Source organism: Vanellus vanellus, assembly GCF_965231255.1.
Source record: "Vanellus vanellus genome assembly, chromosome: 13".
Classification (NCBI taxonomy): Eukaryota; Metazoa; Chordata; class Aves; order Charadriiformes; family Charadriidae; genus Vanellus; species Vanellus vanellus.
Window position 1 is genome coordinate 11,783,403 of NC_138918.1, and position 22,619 is coordinate 11,806,021.

The 22,619-nt window shown below is 47.3% G+C and overlaps 1 protein-coding gene across 1 annotated transcript in view; it reads right to left on the reverse strand.

Moving 5' to 3' along the window:
• The window catches only part of SGCD (sarcoglycan delta), a 349,935-nt gene that overhangs the window by 118,765 nt on the left and 208,551 nt on the right, over positions 1-22,619 (reverse strand). The window contains exon 3 of the mRNA XM_082489858.1: positions 16,146-16,331. Within this exon, the coding sequence (XP_082345984.1) occupies positions 16,146-16,331 (186 nt within the window). The remainder of the gene's footprint in view (positions 1-16,145; positions 16,332-22,619) is intronic.

Genomic DNA, 22,619 nt, shown 5'->3' on the forward strand with positions numbered 1-22,619 from the left:
GTCTGGAGGGGCAACAGGTTTTGCATCGGGAGTTTGTTCATCCCAAGGTGTGCCCTGACTCTCTCTGGAAAGCTGGGGCAATCAAATATTTAACATATTGAACGAGAGCACTCCCAGCTAAGAGGAACAGCAATTAAAGAGCTGCTGACTCATCAGATATCAAAGGGGAAGCGACACAGTTGGGAATAGAAATTTACTGCAGGAGCCAGCCGTCTGCAGTGCGCCGGGCCAAGAATTCACATTAAGAGCATCCCAAACAAGCTGGGAACGATGTTTGCTTAAAATCCCCAGTGGGGAGCTGCATCATCAAGAGGGGAATAACCAAAGGAAAATGGGTATATCAAAATGTATAAAGAATACATCCTTTATTCTGCAATAAAAATGACGGACGATGGCAGCGTTACGGTCCTAGATGCCTGGAAGCTGCCTGTACACTACAAGAAGCAATTTAGGTATTTTGGAAAACATGCCCTTTCAGCTTTCTCTGCAAGCTTACCCACTTCTACGTGCAGACATCAGGCATGCACAGACGTTTCACTATGGGGCCAGTCCTGGTGTTTCGGCTGAGTATCTGCTCGTGTGCGCGCTGCTTGCTGGCCCTGAATCGATGCCCTGACTGAAGGAAGGTGCCTGTGAGTCGGATCACAGATCCTGGATCTTAAGGTCACATCTGATTTTGCTTGAGCAGAAGACAGTGGGTGTAATCGCTGAATCAGCATATTGATGACTCTCATGGAAAAGGCTTAGAAGGCAAACCTCACGTCCCATAAACTCATCCGTGAGCCTCATGAAAGCAAAACTGGACCTGCAGGCATTAATATCCTCATAAGCACAGCTGCTGTGAGCACACAGGTCCTCAAAGTGCCAATACTATGTGAACTGACTTGGAATTTTCTGCGATTCACTGTCAGGGGACATTAAAAATCTAAGAAATTGAGATGATCCTATAGCTGATGATGCTGGACAGGTATCTACTACCTATTTCCACACCCCTACCGCTACGCGTGTGGCATCGCTCACTGGTCAGCAGCTGGGCAGGCGGCAGCACAGAACTGGACAGGAGTCCAAATCTTGGTGATTACTAGACGATTTAGCACCTTCATTGCTGCAAAACCATGCTTAGAAGCACATAACTGCATAAGTCAGTACAGGACTGGTGACTTACAACCTACCAGCCATTCCTCTGGGAAAATGTCCTTTGTGTCACCATATGGGTTACTCCTCCAAATGTCATAACGAAAGACAAATAAACTTTCTCCCTGCAATATCAGAAGCGTGATTTAAAAACCACCAGGGCAAGCCAAAGCTGCTGTTTCTCTCCGCTCCAAAACGTTCCTCTGCTGCTTTTTCCATAAGCCTTCCCGGTGTCCTGCAAATATCCCCACAAAATTACCCACCTGTAGAGACAATACCCTCATTCCACCGCCAGAAGGTGGTCACTCGAGCGAGTCTGTATACCTCCGTTCAGGTGCTCATCTTTAAGTTTGGCTAACCTTAAAGCAAAGTGCCCTTTAAGCGCATATCGCTTCAGCCCTAAAATACTTAATCATTAACGATTTAAAGCAGAAAGGAATTTAAGTGAGTTAGACATCCTGTAATAGGCCTTTTGACTAGGGCCATTAGGAACATTTTGGTTCAGTTCAGACATAATTTATCATCCTGAGTGGAATTCACCTGAAAGGCAGGCAGCGCCTTCTGCTCTTGTAGCTCTTCTCTTACGAAAAAAAAAAAAAGGAAGGAAAAAAATCCATTCAGCTTTCCTGATCTCCTAAATAGCTTAAGGTTATGAATGCCAGATAGCTTCCAGCTAGGCATTTACTGCTGTCTTTAATAGCCAAAACCTATCAGAAACCTCCTGAGGCTAAATACAGAGGAGAGAGCAAAAAGTAATCATTTTATATTCCAATCCCTGGTAGGAGAAACCTGCTGAAAGAAGGTTAGGGCACTGTAGACCGGTCTCCTTACCATTTCCAACTCCCCAGTTAATTATCGCAGCTCGGCCAGTTCCTCGGCCAACACGCAGCTTCGCTGACTTCAGGGCACCCAAGGAAAGCAGCAGAGCTGCCCTGGGACCTCCGCCGCAGCATCCCCCAACACGAATGTACTTCTGGATGGCAACAGTAAATTAAGAAAAGGGCACAGCTTAGCTATTAAATAGCAACAGGGCCATAAAATAAGACATTTCAGCATCTATATGTGATTTTTAGGCTGGTGTCAACTCACAGCGATGCTCCAGTTATTCTGTGGAATAGAAAGTCTGACAGCCTTTATAAGCATGGCTCATTTTTATATGGGAAACATATAAAAATGCTGATGCATTATACTGTTGTATATAAACATGAAAAATAGCAAAGGTAAGCCAGAAAAGGTTCAAGTCCTTCAGAATGTAATAGAAAAAATATCCAGCCATCTTTCTGAGTGATTACAGAAAATTACATCCCTATCAAAGAACTGTGAAAGATAACAAAAAGCTGCTAGGATGGACACGTTCTCTGCTTAATTTAGTAGATTTTGAATGTCATTTCTACCGAGCCATAGTGATTTCATTGCTCTTAAGTTTTAAAGATTTTTTTTTTTTCCCTATATAGACAAGCTTGGAAAGGGAATGAAATACCTGAAATACACCTTCAAATACCTGAATATAAAAATGCCGTATTCTCACATTACACTGCAAACAGTGAGATGTATTACTTCTTTCCCCTCCCCATAATTTTAACATCCATGCCACAACATTTCTTGAACACAAGGCATGGACCGTCCTGGTGCTTTGACTGCAGAAAACCGGGCAGAGCCGGGCTGGCAGGCGTCAGCACAGGAAAAACATCGGATTGAAAAGGAAGGTTCTCTCCTTTGATCATAACAAGGTGACACCGAGTACCTGACTTGGCATGGCCATGAACGATTTTTAATGGAACTAAGGTCAAGAAAGATGGGACCTTATTAATAATAAATACATCAGACCTCCTGTTACTTTTACTAGCAAACACGGATGGACAGTGAGGAAGGAACATGCACACTCTGAGACTACCGTTGACTGCAAATTCTTAAAAACTCTGATTTACTCATTAAAACTCAATGGAGACACCTCTGATCGGACTCCTTATCCATAGGGTAAAAACGGAGGCGCAGAGAAATAGTAATCGAGCAACAGGTCACAGTAAAAAAGACCACGCCACATCCATGGGGGTCACCCTCATGCCCACCGCACAGACACGACAACCCGCTGCTGCCCCGCGCCTGCAGCCTGAAAGTACGGGCAACGGCTCTGCTTCCGCTCTGTGTCATTTTGAAGGACTTTCATGGGGGGCTGGCAGCTTTGGTGACCGATTAGTGCATGTTACTAAGACAATTCACAGGGCTTCTATACGCCAGAAGGAGTCACGCTGGGAGATCTGCTTTCGGCTCTAAATATAGCAGCACAAGAAATGAAATCCAAGTGCCAGATTTCAGTGGGATTTCCCAGGGTGAAATACGTCGCACACATGGCTCATTAGAGATCTTTAAAACAAAAACAAGAGCTACAGATTGCACCAGTGTATTCCCTTCCCGGTGCTGTTACTGAAAACATTTTGGAAGAATGGTGGTCGTTTCCCCACCAAGAATCTCATCATCTCTCTACACTCGTTTTCAGTACGCAGGAGTTTTCAGCCAGCTCATCCAACACGAACGTCAGTCATAGCTGTGACTGAGCCGTGAATTTAGCCATTTAACTTCCCATTTCTTATAAGATGGATTAATTTTAAGAACAGGAAAACATGAAATGAGGAAAAGGAAAGAAAGAAAGGAGTACAACAGACCAGTCTACTCTTATTTACTGGGCTTCACGTACAATTGTCCACCATTTCCAGGTTCCCGTGCCACGCTTCCAAAGCTGGAGCCTGCTTCTGTGAGACTTCAGAGCACAGATTTGTAGTTGTTTCCAGCTATTTCTGTCCACAGAGCTCTCTTGGGTCCTCGTCTGTGTTTTGCACTGCATAAATTCTCACAGCATCTATGTACTTGCTTTAAACTGACAAACCTAATAGGTGAGTGAAATCCATTTAACGTGTCACCCCATAGGTTGTTATCAGCCCAAAGCAACAGTCTCTATTTTTCCCTATGGTAAAAAAAAAACCAAACAAATCACAACCCCCCCCCCCAAAACCAAAACCAACAACAGAACAACCAAAACCACCAAACCAGGACACATTCTTCTTTCCAGTTACCCAGACATTGCCCATATTTCAAAGTTTAAAACCCTCTCCCTTGCAGCCTGCCTTCTGGAGCTGGACGCTGCCGGCCTCTTCTCCCATTCATACCTGTGCAACCCAGAAGCGATGCCATGGATTTACACGCCTGCAGGAGCAGAACCCAGCCAAGCAACTGGCTACTCCCTGTTTATTTAGCACACTCTACTGGCAAAAGGGAATTAATTGCCTTCCCAGCCCCAGGCTCTGACCCCACCTGCAAAACAGATTTTCCCCCAAAACGCGAGGGCCTTCCCTCATGCGGACTGCTCCTGTAGGGGAATGTTTTAACGCCTTTCGTTTCGGTGGCGAGTGCGAATTTCTGATGAGTTACCGTGAGGTGCTCCGACGAGCATCCGGGGGGATGGGAAACACGGCCACGGTGCTGCTCCCGCGGGCGAGGGAGCACAGGGTGCCCCGGCTGCTGCTGCCGCTGCCTCGCACGGCTCCCGACACCCCAAGGACAACGGTGGCACCGGGGTCTTCACTGGCCTCAGTCTCCCCGTACAGAGAACGGTTATTTCGGTCCTGAATATGTTAAAGCTCCTCATTCTCAGCTCAAAGAACAGAGTCTTGACACGGCAAACCGGTCCGCAGAAAAGCTTCCTATTAGAAGATAGGTGTAAGGGCAGTAAATGCAGCTCCACCGGGAAGAAGAAAGGAATTAAAGACATCTGCCTTCCAGCATTCGGGGCTTTGCTTGGGCAACATGTGAGTCTGAATCATTTATAATACTAACAAAGACAAATATTATTGGTCAACAGGTCTCGACAAACAACTTCAAATAAAGATGACATTTGCCTTATAGTCTATACCTGCTGGTGAGTTGAATCGTTCTCCCTCCCAGACAATGCGGTTTCGTGTAAAACCGCAGCGGAATCGCTGAGATCCACCCAATCTCCCTCTAACCCAGCCATCGCTGCTCAGGGTAAGCCTCCTCCCCTTCTCAAGATCCCGGGCTTTGCTGCAAACCTTCTCTCTGCTGGTGACATCTCTCTGTAAATAAAGTGCTTGATTCAGAAGTGGGTGGTGTGCGCAAATATATAATTAGCAGGAGTTCCCTTTCTAGCACGCCGGGGAAGTGAAGACTGTAAAAGGCATTTGATTTCCTAGTTTCCCAGAACAAAATTCTTTAATGTCTTGTTTTGAAAGATTAAATATTTGTTGTCAGAAACAATACCACCCTACTAAATAATCCCAATCAAATTCAGCACCTACACACGTCTATATGACTTGCACCTACACGAAATACGAGTATTTCAGGGCTCTGCGTGCAGAAGTAAAGCACTTTCTAAAATGCAGAGGTGCACTTTGCCACGCGTGATTGCTTGCTAAGGAACAACAGCGGCAGGGCACGCGTGTCTTCATGCATTTAACTGTGGCTGCAACTTCAAAAAATATGACCAATCTGCTGCTGACAATAACATTTCCATTTCTAATTCACCTGTAGCCCTCTAAGAGGCTGTGAAAAGCCTCTTGTGTACATCTGTGAAAGATTTCACTCCATCTAGACATTTCCCGTGTTTCAGCGTACATTAAAAAGAACCTTCAGGATAATGAAAAGCAGAAATCACACACGTGTTCCTGCGGACTTGTGCGATTAATGAACAATGCAAGAACACAGGAAAGCAGAACACTCACACGTTTTCCAACATCGGCATCTTCAGTGGAGACAATAAACAGTAGAAAATGGCCATGTCTGCTGCTACAACATAACACGCTTTTATTTTTGTCATGCCTGTTTTCAGATCCATGATATGAGGAGGGATTTTGACAGAGCCGAAGGGTGCAATCGGAGCGACTGTGCTGCCAGAAGCGGCACGGAAACGCTGACAGTCGTTAATTAGGCAGAATGCGTAATTGAAGTGCCACCCGCGTGAGTCTGAGGTGGTGGCTTTAACACGGGGTGCTGCGCACCCCCCAGACACGGCACCCACAGGTCCCATCACACCCCTCCGGCCCCAGGTCCCCTCTCTGCCCCAAGCGGGCACCTCGGCGAGCGGAGCAGGACTGGTTCCTACCACCCCTGTGACAGGTCATGGCTGCTTTTGGGGCACACTCCATGCACTGGCACAGGCTGCCCAGAGAGGCTGTGGAGTCTCCTACTCTGGAGACATTCCAAACCCGCCTGGACGCCGTCCTGTGCAACTGCTGTAGGTGCCCCTGCTCTGGCGGGGGGGTTGGACTAGATGATCTCCAGAGGTCCCTTCCAACCCTGGCCATTCTGGGATTCTGTGGTTCTGTGACTGGCGCAAGGTGCTGGCAAGCATCCTAGAAAAGGTTGCCCAAGGCCATACTCCCAGGCCAACACCAACAGCCGCTCTAGTAACAGTTTGCCATGAGAAAGATTCCCTTCTTGCAGCGACAGAGACTAAGCCTGTGCCCTTGGAGCCCTGCACAGGGAGATGTCCCAGATGTTCCCAACCCCAGAGGCAGTGCCCGTGCTCAGCCCCGCACACCTTGCGCTGGCAGAGCTCCTCTCCTGTGCTTCACAGCACACACTAAGCCAAAGGGCTTGTAATTTTTTTCTAGAATAACCAAAGTGCCATTGGAAGTCAAGAAGAACTGTACAAAACCGGAAAGCCGTGATGGAAATGAACCCATCAGGAGGACTCAGGCAAGACACGTGCCCCTGCGCCCGTCTGCAGGGGACACCGTCACACAGCACGGCCAGTTGGGGAGAATAAGCTTCTCACGAACACACCACAAACTAGGCTTTCGAGTAATTAAACTTTAATTTTAGCTGGTTAACCCACACTGAAGAATCATTTATGAGGACCCTCGGTCACCTTAATTGCATAAGGATAAAATAATTTTCAGGGACCCCGTGTGTGGGAGTAAACTTTTCACGTTTGGGTTTGTTTTTTTTTTTCTTTTTGCTGTGGTGGGGTGGAAACTCTAAAGACTTCAATTAGAAGCAATTACTGGAGATGTAGAGGCTTCTCTGAGGTTAAGCTGCCCTTCTTTTTCTCGAGTGAAGCCTTTAATTAAATGCAAATAATCACAAATTTCATATAGCGCATTGCCATAATTTCACTATTAGTTACTGGATCTCATTTAAAAATAAAAGAGGTGGGCAGTAGTGCTGGGAGAACTCAAGAGGTCAAGGCTGAATTACCTGCGTAAATCTATTCCTCTTCTATAAATCTGTCGGCAACCGCATCATTTCAGTGTTAACAGGTTGTCCTTCACGCAAGTGCACTGGAGTGTAGTCCCATAGAAACTGGGGCCTCAATACAAATAATTACCTCAGTCCATCTTACTGTTGACCGCGGCCGCGAAGGCAGGATGGGTAACGGGGAAGATGTAATTGAAGTGGAAATGACCAGAACTAAAACGCAAGCTATGATGAATTCAAATGGTATATTCGAGCTCATCTCCATAGCAGAGCTGTGGCAGAACAGGCACATGAAATGGCACCGCGTACTTCAAATACATCTATCAAATCAGGTCTGGCAGCGTGTAAGCGGAGGAGAGATAACAGAGCGTCTGCAGGAGGGGAGGGGAAGGACAGACGCCACACAACCACAGGTCTGTAATTCTGTCCTCGAAACCGTCAGCCTTTAGAGCAGGCTGCGACAATTACGGAAGGTAAATAAAGTAAACGCATACAACTGCAGAGAGAACACGCCGTTTTTTTTCTTACTCCTTTTGTTCAGCCGAAGACAAGAGCTAACAGCAGCAGTTAGCCCGCAAGCTGGGGCTTCCCCCAAAGCAGGTGAAGGTTTCTGCTCCCGAGTACTCCGCGCTTGGCACAGTCATGTACAGCGTCAGAGCCGCCTCTTCCCCCTTTCCACGGCTCATGCTGCAACCCAAGATGCAAAACTGCAGGGGCTCAGGACCAAACGCCCAGCAACATTTAAAGAAGCAGCTTTGTGAAAAGCTGATGGCTTCTCAGTTCCAGGACAAGTTGAGGAAGAGGCATGGAGGCCACCCCGAGCAGCACCTCAGCCTTCGGGCAACCACGCAGAAGAGGTCCTTCAGAAGAATGATATTTCTCTTACAGCACTGGCTGCCGGGTTTTCAAAGCTGAGAAGGTCATTGCTCTCTGCCACACAGAGAGTTCAGGAGGGATGTCAGGAAGCTCAGAAGGAAAAAAACCCAACAAAACAACGGTGCAAGGAACAAGAGAAAGAGCAGTGGAAAACTTACTCTACGGCTCAGCTTGGCACGCCATTGCAGTGCGGATTCCCAAATCAAATCATTTCTCCCACTGTACTGTGAAAATATGGGGAGGGATCAGACTGTAAGCTATTCAGAGGACTAACTGATTATCGGCATTTTAGCAGCGAGCTTGTTTTTGTTCTTTCGCACATTTATAATAATACCTTTTACATGTTCTCTAAGAGACAAATCTCTCTCTGCTTCAGAACTGCTAGTCTGAAGATCTTTTGTTGGCACTGAGACGAATGCTAATGTGAAATATCTTATTTCTTCAGATGAAAGAGAAGCTGAGAACAATGCCCTCCGGAGGGAGGTGGCAGAAGGCGGGATCTGGGATCAAGAGTTTATGACTCACCCTCCCCCCCCCCCCCCCCCCCCCCGCACAGCCCACCCATGCCCTCCTGGCTGTTGGCCGGGTCCTGCTGCTGTCACACGATGGAGCAGCTCCTCCTGGTCTGACGATGGCCTGATGAGGCTTCCCACCGTGCTCCCCGCAGCACGGCGGGGACGTGGGGCAGCAGCAGGAGGGACACTCTGTTCACAGCCAGAAATGCCGGGAAACGAAGCACTGTGCCAGAGACCAAATGCTCAACCTCACATCACAAACTACCCCAACCCCCTCTACTCTCCTCTCCTCTCCATCTATTTTTGTCCCTCTGTTCTGGGAGGCACCAAACAAAGCCAACATGTATTTTTAATGCAACGATATATTTTCCTGCAGTGGAGATACGCAGGAGACGAACTATTGAGGCTCGACAGCACGGCCCATGCAGCAGATCTGCCAGATGATGTTTTGCCTGCATGCACGCGTTGAGCTGCAAGCGCGAGGAGAGGGGTGGCGCGGAGGTACCAACACCTTCCTCCAAACCAGTAGTAGTACTAACCAAGAGATGCTGGCTATCTGGATTTTAGGGCTAAATTCTCAGCTGTCTGGTAGGAAAACAGCGCCAATAAAAGCTTTTTCTGGTATGGGGACATTTATAATGTATCTCAGCCCTGGTGAGCAGTAAGTACAGAGCTTATGCAGCAGCTTCTTCCACAGTAGGGATACTAATGAATAAGACTGCTTTCTTCTGCTCTGAAAAATACAGAAAGTAAATACATTCGAGATATCGTGTGTCTCCTGGACACACACTTTTGTTTGAATGGTGGCTTAGAAACAATTGAGAAGCGAGAGCTGGAAGCCCGTCCGTCGAGATGGAAGCGCAATCGGGTAAGCCTCAGTTCTCCACAAAACCCAACCCAAAACATTTGAGGGAAAAGGGCCGTGGGCCGTCGTAGCACTCCGCACACCGCAGGCTGCCTTGTGCAGTAGTCGAAGAATAAAAATAAAGAATTACTGAAACGACTGCAGTGCGGCACATCCAGCTTGGTTTAGTGGTACTAGTGGAAGACTTACTATTTCGCTACTTCTTTTGCTCCCCTGACATACCTGTAAGCATATCCAACGCCATGGCACGCCTCTGAAAACTCAATGGTTCGGCTGAGAGTAGAGACAGTGAGGTAAAAATACAGAGTCCTTTCATCACTTTTGGGTAACGAGGAAGATGAAAGCCTCATGTGCTTATGCTGGCTGAGAAAATGTGGTATTAGGATAACAAAAATGAAATATTAGCAGAGACTGAGTTTTCAAAGGTGTAGCGCTAGAAGAAACGGATGCATGTATAACTCAGCAAGCCATCAGTACCAAATGCTTGACACTCCGGAGGATGCAACAATGAAGGGGTCAAACTTGTAATGACATCATGCACTATGCTATTAAAACTGACTATATTATTCTAAGCTCCAAAGGAGTGAAGTTTAAAAAGTACTATACATATCTTTTGAAAAGATAAGGAATCCCAATTGCTTTTCATACAGAAACAGAAACTCTCTAGGAATGAAATTCAGATCTCTGAAAAGAGTAGAAGAAAAGCATAACACGTTTTTTCCTCAATCCAGGAGGAAAGAAATTAGAATTTAGCATAAAAACCTGCGAGTAAAAAGCATTCCGGTGATGGGCTTGATCCACTGATGTCAAGATTCCAAGACTAAATTCCAGGGGGTGAGGATTTCACCCGTAGAAACTTCTTCACTTCACAGTAGTCACTCACAGCATTGCTGGTGTTGTCAGACCGCTACAAGATTAACATCTTTATATCATAAGATGCAGTCCACGTGAACGAGGAAAGAAGGGAAATACGCAAAGCTCCCGGGTCATGCAAGCAGTCTCAAAACTATTACTTGCTTTATAAAAAGAGCAACGTGAATTAGGATGGAAAAGCGCACGATTTTGTATGCATGTGTGTGCGAGGGAGAGAGAGGGAGAAAAAACCCTTCACTCTTTCCTCTATTAGGATATAGTAACGTTAATTCTAACTCTAAACAATTTTAGCTGACTGATTACAGCTGCACTACAAAGCAGAAGCTGAAAAGCAGATCAGATTTCTTTCCCGCGTTGGCCTTCCCATTGCGCCTAAAGGGACCCCAGAGAAATCATGAAAAAGGACTATAAACTGCACAGTCATTTTATTCTGAGGCCATTTTTAATTAAAAAAAAAAAATTTAGAACAAAGTCTGTTCCTTTAAATCATTAATAAAAGAATCCTGCCTGTTAGGACAATGAGCTTTCCTAACTCTAATCCATCTTTACTGCTGTGTTATTACCCTACTGTTTTCCTGTAATTAAAATGTGCCAGGTAGTTTACACACAAGAGGGAGTAATTGTATTGGAAATAACTGTTCATAACCAAATTTTAAAAGCTCATTTTTCTTATCAACTTTTAATAAAGAAAGCAAGATAATAATGATATTTAACAATTGTGCCACCTACAGCAGCAGTTTTTCCTCTCTAAATTGCTAACATTTCATTCAGCAATGCTAAAACATACCCCTTCAGCTCTGAATGCAGCCTGCAGCAAAAAACGGGAAAAACCTGAACAATTGCAGTCATTTCATCCTGCTCAGTTGGAATCATGAAATATGGCTGAACCTCATGACGAGGACCCAAACCTTCACAAAACCTGGAGTGGTTCTGGAAGGCGAACCCAGAGTTTGCACGCGCTGTGGTCAGGGAGAACCCAACCGCAGCCTGACCGGGACAGGAGGGGAAGGTCCCCCTCTCGCTGCATCCTAAGGGAGATGGAACGCGGCGGGTCATTGCCTGCCCACTGCCACACTGCGCTTCCTCAAAGGTGCGCACACGGACGGCACGAGCAGTCTGCACGGATTTGCACAGACCTGGAAGCAGCACACGCTCTCCTGGCTCAGAAGATGTTAAGTTTGGCTCGGGAAGGGCCTCCCAGATACCAAAGTGGCAGAATATTTTCCTTACAAAGACTATTCTGGAGCCTTCGCTTTGGATGATTCTTATGAGACGGTCCTCCAGGAATTTCAAGCCTTGCAAGCTAATTAGGGGAAAAATACAATTTTTCCATTTATTACTGTTTATAGCCTAGTAGAACACGCCAGTATAAAGGACTACAGGATGCTGTGTGCAAACAGCTTCTGTCCCAAAGGGCATACAGTCCAAAACACACGAACAGACAACTGTGCATAGAAACACCAGGGAAGGGCAAAGGAAAAGCAAAGGGTCCTCAAGTGGTTTGATGGGCAGACAAGTAGATGGACGTTTGCCATTTAAATGTAGCCACAACCGTACAGTTGTTGTCTCTCCTATTCAGAGGTCCTCCTCCTGCCTAAGAGGCCACAAAGGGGTACTAATGGATCATGCTTTAGACTCCTAACACTGTTCAAAATATCAGGCATTTTATGCTACCCTTGTGGAAAGCGGTCAATGGGCTGTCGTTGCCCATTACCTGTGCCTTCGGAGCCTTGGACTGTTTAAAATCAGGATATTGGTTTGCTGTGTTTACGTAAGCACGTCTTTTGTCGTAATATTCAGAAACTAATACGAGAGGAAGCTTTTAAAACATGGTTTAAGCTCACCAGCAGCAGCTGAAATAGAGACCCCCGGCACATCACAGCATAAAAGACGCACGTGCCTACACACACACTCGTGGGCAATGCCACTGCTAAGGAGCCGCATCAGTGGGTGCACATGCAGGTGGCCCATAAAGAGGATGGTTGTTAAGAGCTCTGGTTCCAGCCCTGTAATTAGATTGGCACGTAGGAACCCCTGTGGGGTCTGTGCCAGCAGGACACAGCCCAAACCTGCGCGGGACCTGCAGACTGAGCGGCGGAGTCACATACACAGCCCCAGGCATTACGGTTTTTTCTCCCCAAATCCAATATGTGCAAACCCCGTGCGTCTCCCAGGCTTGTCCGAGATCTGAATGGAGTTCCCTTTGCCTATATATCATTGGAAAGTTGAGTGCTGGACGGTGGTTTCTAACCTCAATTAGGTCAGGCCACTAACCCAAATTGGTGGCTTTCATCCAGATTCACTCCGTGGTTCGGCTTAAAAATCAGAGTCAGGTTTAGAGGTAGGAACCACGCGTGGACACAGAGCTTCCCGCAGACCCCGAGCAGCGCAGCGCTGATGTAAAGGAGCGGGATAAATGGACCTGGCTATGGGAACCAGCTGTGGGACAGGCACATGATATTTGAGGTCACCTCTAAGAATGTTTTTTGTATGTTCTGTGCCTGATAAAGGCATTTAAAACAAATTGAGGGTCAAATACGACACGAGAAGTGAATGGCTGTGGCAGAGGATAGACGAGAGTGACCGACCGGCCCCACGCGAGCGTGACGCTGCTCTGACAGCCCCGTGTAAAAAGCAACAGCCACACATAAATTTACTTAAACCTTGAATGTTCAGATAAAAGCAACACCTAGAATAAATCAGTGATGCCTTGCTTACTGAAAGCCACGGATTGGAAGGTTACAGTTAGATGTCAGAGGAGTTGTCTCTCGGCGCAGGAGCCAGCGGGGCACGCAGAGGGGAGAGAAAGGGAGTTCAGGGCTTGATGTGGAAGCGGAGTGGATGGGTACTGCCACAACGCGCATGAGAAGGTGGTATTTTTTTCCCTGAGGTTGTCTTGCTTCATCTCCTTCTCTCTTTTCCACTCGCCATTATCAGCATTTAAAACACCCCCGAGTTTTCTTGAGCAGGTTCGCCGCGCTCATTAAAATACTGTGAGCGCTTACTGGCTGTAATGAGCACACATTAAATTCCGGTAAGTGCCAGGACTGTCCTGAGGAGTTGAACAGACAGTTCTGGGAGGAGAGCTCAGGGGGGGGAAGATACCGGAAATACCACATTTTCCACGAGAAAAAAAGGACAAACTTTCCTCTCCATTTTTGCTCTGCAAGCCGCGGGGTAACTCAGACCCGCTAAGCAGCAGCTTTTGCTTACCGACTACCCCAGTCATTCCCCCGCCCCCGAAGGACTCTCAGCTCACCTTAGCAGAACAGGAATAAATTAAAGATTTTGCCGTATTTGCATCTCCTCATCTGAGAATTTTCCTACAATTGTTAGTTAGAGATAAAAGTCTGCCTCTAAAACTTCACGTAGCAAAGTAGTTTTCTCCGCCTCGGGGAAGGGTGCAGGAGGGACGGCGGAGCGGGACCCAGCGCAGGTGGCGAGGCTGCAGGAGCAGCAGGAGATCGGGGGATGAACGGGTGCGGATCAGGCCGAGGATCACATTTTACGCCCTCTCTTCTCACATTTATTTCCAACGGGCTGTGTCAGAGACGCGCACCCTGGCTAGCGTGGCCGTGCCTACCACCACAAAGCTGTTCCCGCTGCAGGATTCGGTGCCGCTGTCCGTGTTGTTATCACTTAATGCTGTTCCTCGCCTGCTAACATCAGAAGCTATGAACTAACCAAAAACCATATACAAATATACTTTACCCTGGACTAATCCCCAGTGAATCAGAGCGCAAGTGACGATTTAAGGAAAAAGAATCAGACAAGAGCTTGAACGTGGGTGCATCCCCCCAAAAGCCAGTGTATATCCTAGCAGGGCGGAGAGAGCTGCTGGAAGGGGGAGGTTTCTGTATGTCTCCTTAGGAGATGACCCTTCTGCACATGGCCTGCAAAATGCAATGCATCAGGAGAGGGCAGTGAGGCAGAAAAGAGCAGAGAGGTTCCCCAAGCAACTTGTAGAGAGTTGACTGACCACCACCACCAAACAGCAGAAAGCATGGGACCGACATATCAAAGTAACGTTATTCTAAAGAAATAAAGCTGCATTCCTGAAAAGTAAGAATCTGAAACCTTATTATTTTGTTCTTGAGCTGATACCCATACCACTGCCTGTATGACGAGCATATGACCAAGTCTTCCATCACCTCAGAAATATCTGTTTTTCAACTACATTAATCTAAAGACCACGGTTCAGCATGAAATGTGTCTCAAAACCGCATCAAATTCACGAGACTAAATAACCGGTCCGGTTAAGCATTAATTGCTCCAGTTTGGCTCACTCTTCTCCCACTCACAGGAGCTTTTTGCGGATTAGTGCTTTATAATTGCTTGCTCCCTAAGCACGCACGCACTGCAATCTTCTGCACACCTTGACAGCATCCTGGTTAGCGAAAATGAATGCTCCACGTCCCCCCGACACAGCATTTTGTCTGCCGGATACAGTAAGTCAGAGATTGTTTACTCAACTTCTCACGGCCCATTAATGACATAATGTTGGACACAGCTGTTCAGGGCTTCGCAAGACCAAAGCAGAGAGAGAAAAGCCGGGAGACTTCAAACACGCTGCTCGCATCCGAGCCTGGCTGGGAAAGTCCTTGAAAGTGTCTAGGGGAATTTAGCCTTACAGCACTCTCCTGAAGCAAATCCAGGATTAAAGCCTCCAACTTAGTTTCTCCTGAAGACTCAAACGATCTTAAAATAACTCCGTCTGACCAAGGTGACATAGACTGAAGAAGAAGATTTTCACTCTGCTCGGCCAAATTATCTACTGAAAAACTAGGACCTACCACAGAACGGCTCACTAGCCCTGGAAGTGGGGTGTGCCTGGTTCATCGTGTCCTGACTTTCAGTGTGTTTGAGCAGGAGAGGCGAAGCTCACCCTGTAAAAAGGCAATTCAAGGTCAAGGCACCCCTTAAGATCTCAGAAAGTGTTTGAACAGAGCTCAAGCGACGCACAGAGCGCTCCATGCCCAGAAGGCACCGTCTGCCCCAGTGCAATCTACCTCCCAGTACAGCTGCCCAACATTTTTCTGGGGGCTTCTGGAAAGCTAAGCCTGGCCAGGGGGTCTGTGCAGCAAGGGAGCGCTGCTGGCAGGACCGATGCGCCCCAACCACAGCGCTACGAGGATAAGGATGCGCTCCACCAAAATACCGCACCCAGAGAGCCACTCTGAAAATTTAATTTTTCTTCATGAAACTTCTGCAACCCCGTCACTATGGAACAACATAAATTTTCCCTAAGAAAAAAAGCAAATCAAGTTTCTCGGCTTCCCAGTCGTGGAGAAAAGCAGAAAAAATGTAAGACAAAGGTCCAAACCCATTCCCCCACCCCAGTTCAAAATAACCTATTTCATTAATTGCAAAACACTTTATAATTCAAAACTGGGGGAGGGTGGTGTAAATTGTTGACTTATATACATGTATATGTACAGCAGGCAGCAGGAACACGATTTGCAACGCTGAGCTGATTCCTCAGCTTCGCAATACTGCAGACATCTCCAGCAGAAAAAGAGGATCGTTGGGTAAATTTGTTCCTCCCTGTAATAACAGCTACCCGTGGCAGCCGAAACACCCCATTATCGAAGCCGTATCCGAATTCATGCTCAGAGGAAAGACCATCACCCTCCCTCATCTTCCCCAGACCTTTCAGGATCACCCCTACTTACAATTGTGAAGTTCATAACCTTCAGAATCCAGATGGTCATAGCAAGGTTCACCAGGATTAAAATCATTAGGAGCAGCACAAAGAAATAGAGGCACCTCTTCCTCCAGCCATAAATCCCCACTTTGTATACCTGGGGTCCTTCCGAGGTCTGCATGGTGCTCCGGTGCGCGTACTGTTCCTGAGGCATCTGAAATGATCACAAAGAAATAACCACGTGTATTAGGCGGCAAGAGAAAACCGATGGCAAAAACTGCTTGTGCCTGTGCCTCTTAGAGGGTTTTGGTATTTCTTTTTCAAGAAAAAAGAGGCTTTTTTCAAGAAAAAAGAGGCGGGGCAGCGCCTCTTTCGATACCTTCGTTCTGCATTATTTTTCTTTCTGCTTACTGTGTGCAGTAGCGTACTACAAGAGAATTTTACGTGTTAAATGTGTATATAAATATATATTTATAAATACACATAAGCACGCTGTTTAAAGGTATCCTATGGAGATCATTCTGGAGCGACTCTGTTCACCGCCCCAGGTTTTGCAAGGCAGGCACTCCAGGGCCTCTCGCAATCCTGAGGGGAAAATTTTGCATGTGTTTGGTAAAAGCAGTCGAGTTCAGCAGTTTGTTTTGAAGATGCAATATTACTTCACAGAGGCTTTAATTTAAAAAATATGTGTCATCTCAAATAAACCCACTCCTTCCAGCCAAAGAAAAAAAAAAAAGCAGAGGGGATGTGTTTGCCTTTCTCCCTTCCTGCACCCCAAACTTTCTTAACCAAGTAAACCTGGAGCACGAGGTTCTCCAGCTGCCACATCCCTAACAAACAAACTATCCCCAAATATCCGTGCCGGTTTAACAAGGACTCTGACACCCCGGGTGGGCACGACGTGCTAGGACAACACCAGGGGCCAAAACCAAGGGAAGAGGGAAGGCAGGAAAGCTGCTGCTGAGGAAGGCAGTGCGGCGGCACCCCCAGAAGAACGGCCTTACAGCCCCCCGTGGGCAGCACCGTCCCCCCTCCCACAGCCCGGTACCCCTCTGGCTGCGGGCAGTTGGAGATCTGGCTGTCCCCAGCGAGGATGGAAAGACGCGGGTGCTTTGGAACGGCACTGCAACCAGCTGGGACGGGGGTCTGGGGCAACACAGGGCTGTGATGGTGGAGGTATTTTGTGCCGCACACGAAAGTATTCATGTTCTCACCCTTGGCATTCGGGGTGCGGAAAGCCACTTTCACGGGCTTCCCCCAGGGATCAGTTTCTTCCATTTTCAGACTTTTTTGACGCACAGACTGACGATATCGTATCATCTCTAATAACACAGCGTTTGCTGAACGTTTTGCATTTTAGACTCTAGACCGATAACAAGCCACCAAACGCCTTCTTGCACTACTGATTCAACACCACGGGCTTCTTCCTCAGGGTGTCTGGCATCGACGTCTGTATGCAGTGAATTACAAAATTCACGTAACAGGAGGAAACAATGCGAGTTCCTCTCTGTGGGAGTTTGATCTGCGAGGGTAGGAAGAGACAATGGTAGAAATTAGATGCTCACTGATAGCAGCTTATGTTTGTTTACCATTCGTTTCCTGTTTTTTTTCCTTATTTTTTTGCTAATACCTTCATAGTCCAGCATCTAATAAAATACAGCGTGCAGTCGGCGGTGGTGCAGAGCCCATTGCCGGCTGATCCGAGGCGAGTTTCTTCATGGCATAACTTTTACTCCAGTAGCGTTGCGCCAGGGATGATGTTCACACTTTGTCTTTGCTGCTCCAATGCTGAAGCCCACACAGTTAAGGCAAGGGCTGCCTGAAGAACCAGTTACTTTTTTTTTTTTTTACCTTTCACTTCTCCAAAAGTCACTAAGACCTGTGTTTTCTAACACTGCCCGGTGTTGTCACCTGCAGTGCCGGGGATCAGCCACCTCTCCCTCCACGAGCCCTCCTCCAGGCTGAAACGTGGTCTCAGGTGCTAAATAAATCCATTCAGGGACTAAATTCTTTTCAGATCAGAGGCACTGACACCTCTCCCGATCTGGACGTGTACAGCAAAGCCGACTTCGCGGCATATTCAGGAAGGCTGTGCTGCGCCTGGGGCGGCTGGTGTGCTCGCACCCCAGCGATGCTCCTCCGGAGGGTGGAGGTGTCCCTCTGCCTCCTTCTCTAATGTCAGCAGCCGTGTTAACCCCCCACACTCAGAATTCAAAACAGTGGCTGAAAACTGTAAGATTTTTTAAAAAATAATAGCAAATTAGTTACTCCTGTCATTTTCCTCTCAGGCTCCTGAGCCATTGCATCTTTAAGCATTTTTTCCGCTTGCACGCTTGAAGGCTACAGTCCACCAAGGAGAAAAAGCAGGTCAGACCCGCGCACCAGCGAGGTGCTGCAAAGGATGCCCACAAGAGGGGACCCTGGGCGCCACCGCTGCCCATCTGTAGGCAGTTGCCAGCCTGAGCTCCCTCCTTGCAAACGAAGGTGCTGCCTGTGCTCGCAGAGCTCAAGCTAGAAGGCGGCGAGCCTCAGCCAGCCCATCCGCAGCTCCGAGCCCGCCTGCTTTTTCCAGCTTTCTCAGCTGGTCTGGAAAAAAAAAAATAAAGGATCTCACATCCCCCTCCCTAAATCATGCCTCATTTACAACCTCCGACCACCCCAGCTCGCACCGTGAAGATCTGCAACGTCAACTAGTGCAGATGGTCCCACCGTGTCGGGAGGAGCCAACGGGCTCAAATAAGCCTGTTCTTACTACGGGTCAGCTCAGCCAATTTAGCATTAAAAGTCCATCACCAAAGAAAGGCAATACGCTGTCTGTATTACAGCGCAGCTTGCAATAGCGTAGGTGGGCTCCCCGCAAATCACTTCTGCCGCTCAGACCAACTGGGGTACCTGTCTCTGTACCGCAAAACCAGCCGGCGCCCAGGCGGACCCGGAGCTGTTGCCGAGGGGGAGCACGGCGAGTCGGTTCCAGCAGACCCCACTCGTGCTCCACCGGTGGTTTTGCTGCCAGATGCCAATTCAGCGACCGCGGAGGGCTCTGCAGCACAGGGCTCTCCGGGGAGCGGAGACGGGTCACCATCCGCTACGCGCACTTGGAGAAAAACGCGCCTTTCTACGCCGCTCCAACCGCCCCCATCTGTGCAAAGGCAAAACTGAAACAACAATAAATTACCGAGTTTCCACTACCTGGGGGAAATTATAAGCACAACTACTGAACAGTCAAGGATTTTATTGCCTAATATTTTAACAGAGAATCCTGGAGAGCACATATTAAACGCGGCCTCTCCCTTGGAGAAAATGAATAAATTGCATTGCAAACCCTCTCAAATCATGGAAGAGGTTTGACCAATAAGAAACAATAGGAAATACCCAGCTCAAAATATCCCTTTATTGCAAAACTTGTTTATTCTCTTTATCTCTTTCCTGCTCTGTCTCCTTTTTTTTCTTTCTTTTTCCTTTACTTGCAGTTTCTAGGATGGAGAAAATAGCATATCCAGCTGGGGCAAAACTTTGCAGACCTCAAAAGAATTTATAGGAACGGAACATAAGCACAAAGAGCAACTTGCGCCCACACAGCAGCCTGATTTTGAGAATTCCTCTGGTTCCGATAAAATATTTAGCTCACAGCTGCCCTGAGATAGAGCAACTAAAGTACTACAACACACGATGCGCATGACTTCGCAACACAGCATAAATTTATAACAAGAAAATAACATGAGAATAGTAGATAGCGTGTTCTTTCTACGCAAACTCTCACACGACATTTAAAGCTAAACATGACTTCTAGCTACCACTTCCCCCCTGAATTGTGAACACCAAAAGAAAATGCTCCTGCCTGTAGTTGTCCAGGAAGAGAAGACAAAATGATGGACAGAGAGTGCCGAGGTGTGCGAAACACACGAGTGGACTAGGGCGGCGTGCAAGGCAGCTACAGGAGGAACCAGCTCTATCCGCTATCAGTAATCTGCTCTGCGTGGGAGGGAGAAGTATGCTAGTCATAATTTACATTTTGGCAACTTCTCCTGACTCAAACATTAAAAAGAACTAAGGCACTAGAAGAAAAAGTGTGTATATATATACACTTTTATATATATATTTATATTTATATATATACACTATATATATAATACATTTATATATATAAATATAATACTGAAACAAACATAGAAATTGGAACGCAAAGAGCACTTTCCAAAAGTCAGATCTGAAAGTGTCTGCCCGACGGGAGAGGGCTTAAAGACACACGCGTGCAGCACTGGGCCACCGGCAGCGCATGGACAACCCCATTTGCAATACAAAAAACGCAGCACGCCAAATCTTTGCAGTTTAGCCACAGACAACACTACCACAGCTACAAAAATATAGCCTGGAACCTGGGTAATTCCCCAAGGAACTCTTGCTGCTGCAAAAAAAAAAAAAAAAAAGACTAACAAGCTTTTGCACAAGAGCTGTACACTGAGTCCTTACACATGACCACTGCAAACAGGGCCTGATCCAAAATCCAGTCCATTCAGAAAAGCTATTCATCCTTTCACTTTAGCATACCTTAGAGATATAGTCCATGACAAGAAAGATTTATTTGCTTTTTTTTAAGACCACTGGAAGAGTCATGTCACCGCATCCTCTGATCCGCACAGGCTGCTCGCCGAGTAGTTCCGGCGAAGAAGCTTCAGCACTTCAGCAAAGCTGAAACCAGGCTAGGCTGAACGGCACCACAAACCAAAACTGGCACTGAGCTTCCAAAAAAATCCCATGAGACCCCACCCGTTATGGCAAATCTTCGCTGTGTGCCTCTCTCCCTTCCACCGCATCCTCCTGCCCCCGGTAGAAAGCCTCTCGCTCAGGGCGCACAACCCAGATTAAGGATTCATCAGGCAGAAGGAGTGTTTTTGTATGCACAAGGATGGATGAACACCTTTCCCTTGCAAACACCGGAGCTGTAACATCCCGGCCACGCCGGCTTCGTAGGCTCAGTGAGGGCTATGAAGAGGGTGAGGCGTAACGAGAGGAATCAATAACGTTCCTGTGCCACGGGGGTTTCTTTGATCAGCGCTTAAATGATGTATGTTTAGTAATAGAACAATTTTAAGCTGAAAGAGGATGCAATCTGGGAAGGCGGCTTCTCTCTTATAAGCCTGCTTGAAATTTGCTGCTGAAAATGCCCTAGAGCTTGTAAAAACTGCACACTGCTACTGCACAGACCACAAGTCCCCAAGCCCTGTGCAGCTGACACGGCGTCTCTCCTCCCCGCCAGCTTGCATACAACCGAGGTGTAACAACTTCATCAGAAAAACCACGAGCACCCGACCCCGGGCTAACCTGTAGCATGGTGATGGGAACGTGCTTCTAGAGATGAGAGCGGGGTTCAAATTCCTTGGACCTACATTTCCCACATTTGCCTTCTCTTTGCGTCCCTATCACTGACATCCTCTTCTCTTTCTCTTTGTTTTTTTCAAACACAAACCTTTTCTTTTGGGCTGAAATAAGAAAAAGAAAAACCCTAAAAAACCTTCAGAGTTACTCTCTGCCGTATCACTGGAAGGCGATGTACTTGTATTCGGTAGCTGTAAATGCTCTGCAGATTCACCCTCTTTAATTTCTCTGTCTTTTAAGTGCACGCTATCCACCAGGTTCAAAAGAACAGACATTTCTGGAGCGTGACTGAGAACAAAATTTGGCATGAAGAAGAGTGTTTTGAGCCATCTATCAACAAGACTTTTTGCCTCTCCACTCCCCGTAAAACTCTCTCTCAAGCTTGACACCCCCAGGCCCCTTAATCCACCAGCGTCATGACCCAAAATTGATTTATGGCCCTGCACGCGGGTCAGACCACAGCCTGGGCCTCCATAAAAGGATGGGGCTCTGGGAAATGACTTCTCGCTTGCAGCTTGGCCAGCAAGGGCTGAGCACCGGGGAACAGCCCGAAGGATGAAATACTTGCTGGGGTAGTTAAATCTCACAGCACTTTTCTCCAGCACCATCTAAGCCATGAACTTGGACTCTTCTACCCCGATAGCTGTACCAGCATGGCCTCTGTCACTGCCACCGGTGTCCCCAAAGCTGAAATCTTCCCTCTCTCCTTTGTCCCTCTGCTTCTGCCAACGGTTCCCATCCCTCCACATTGGGAGCAGCTCTTCCACAGGTTGGGAAGATCGTCATCACTCAGTGCCCACTTCTTGGACAACACTGCAATGTGATACATGGCTAGAGAGACAAAAAGTGGAGGAAAACATCCTAAAGGAATGTTTTCTTCTTTGTTGACTAGTTTCTATCAGTTGTATACATCACGTGTAGGGAAAAGCTGTTGAGGCAGCACATCAACAAGCTTTTCTTGGTCTCTACCGTCCATCGGTGAATGCTCTGCCCGGTCCACTAGGAAATACCTCTTGTACCTTGAGGATATCTTGGACTCACTCAGCACAGGCAGCTGGGGAGACCTTGGGGATTCACCTCCTGGTAAAGCATCTCTAATCCAGATCCCTCAACGCTGCAGGCTACC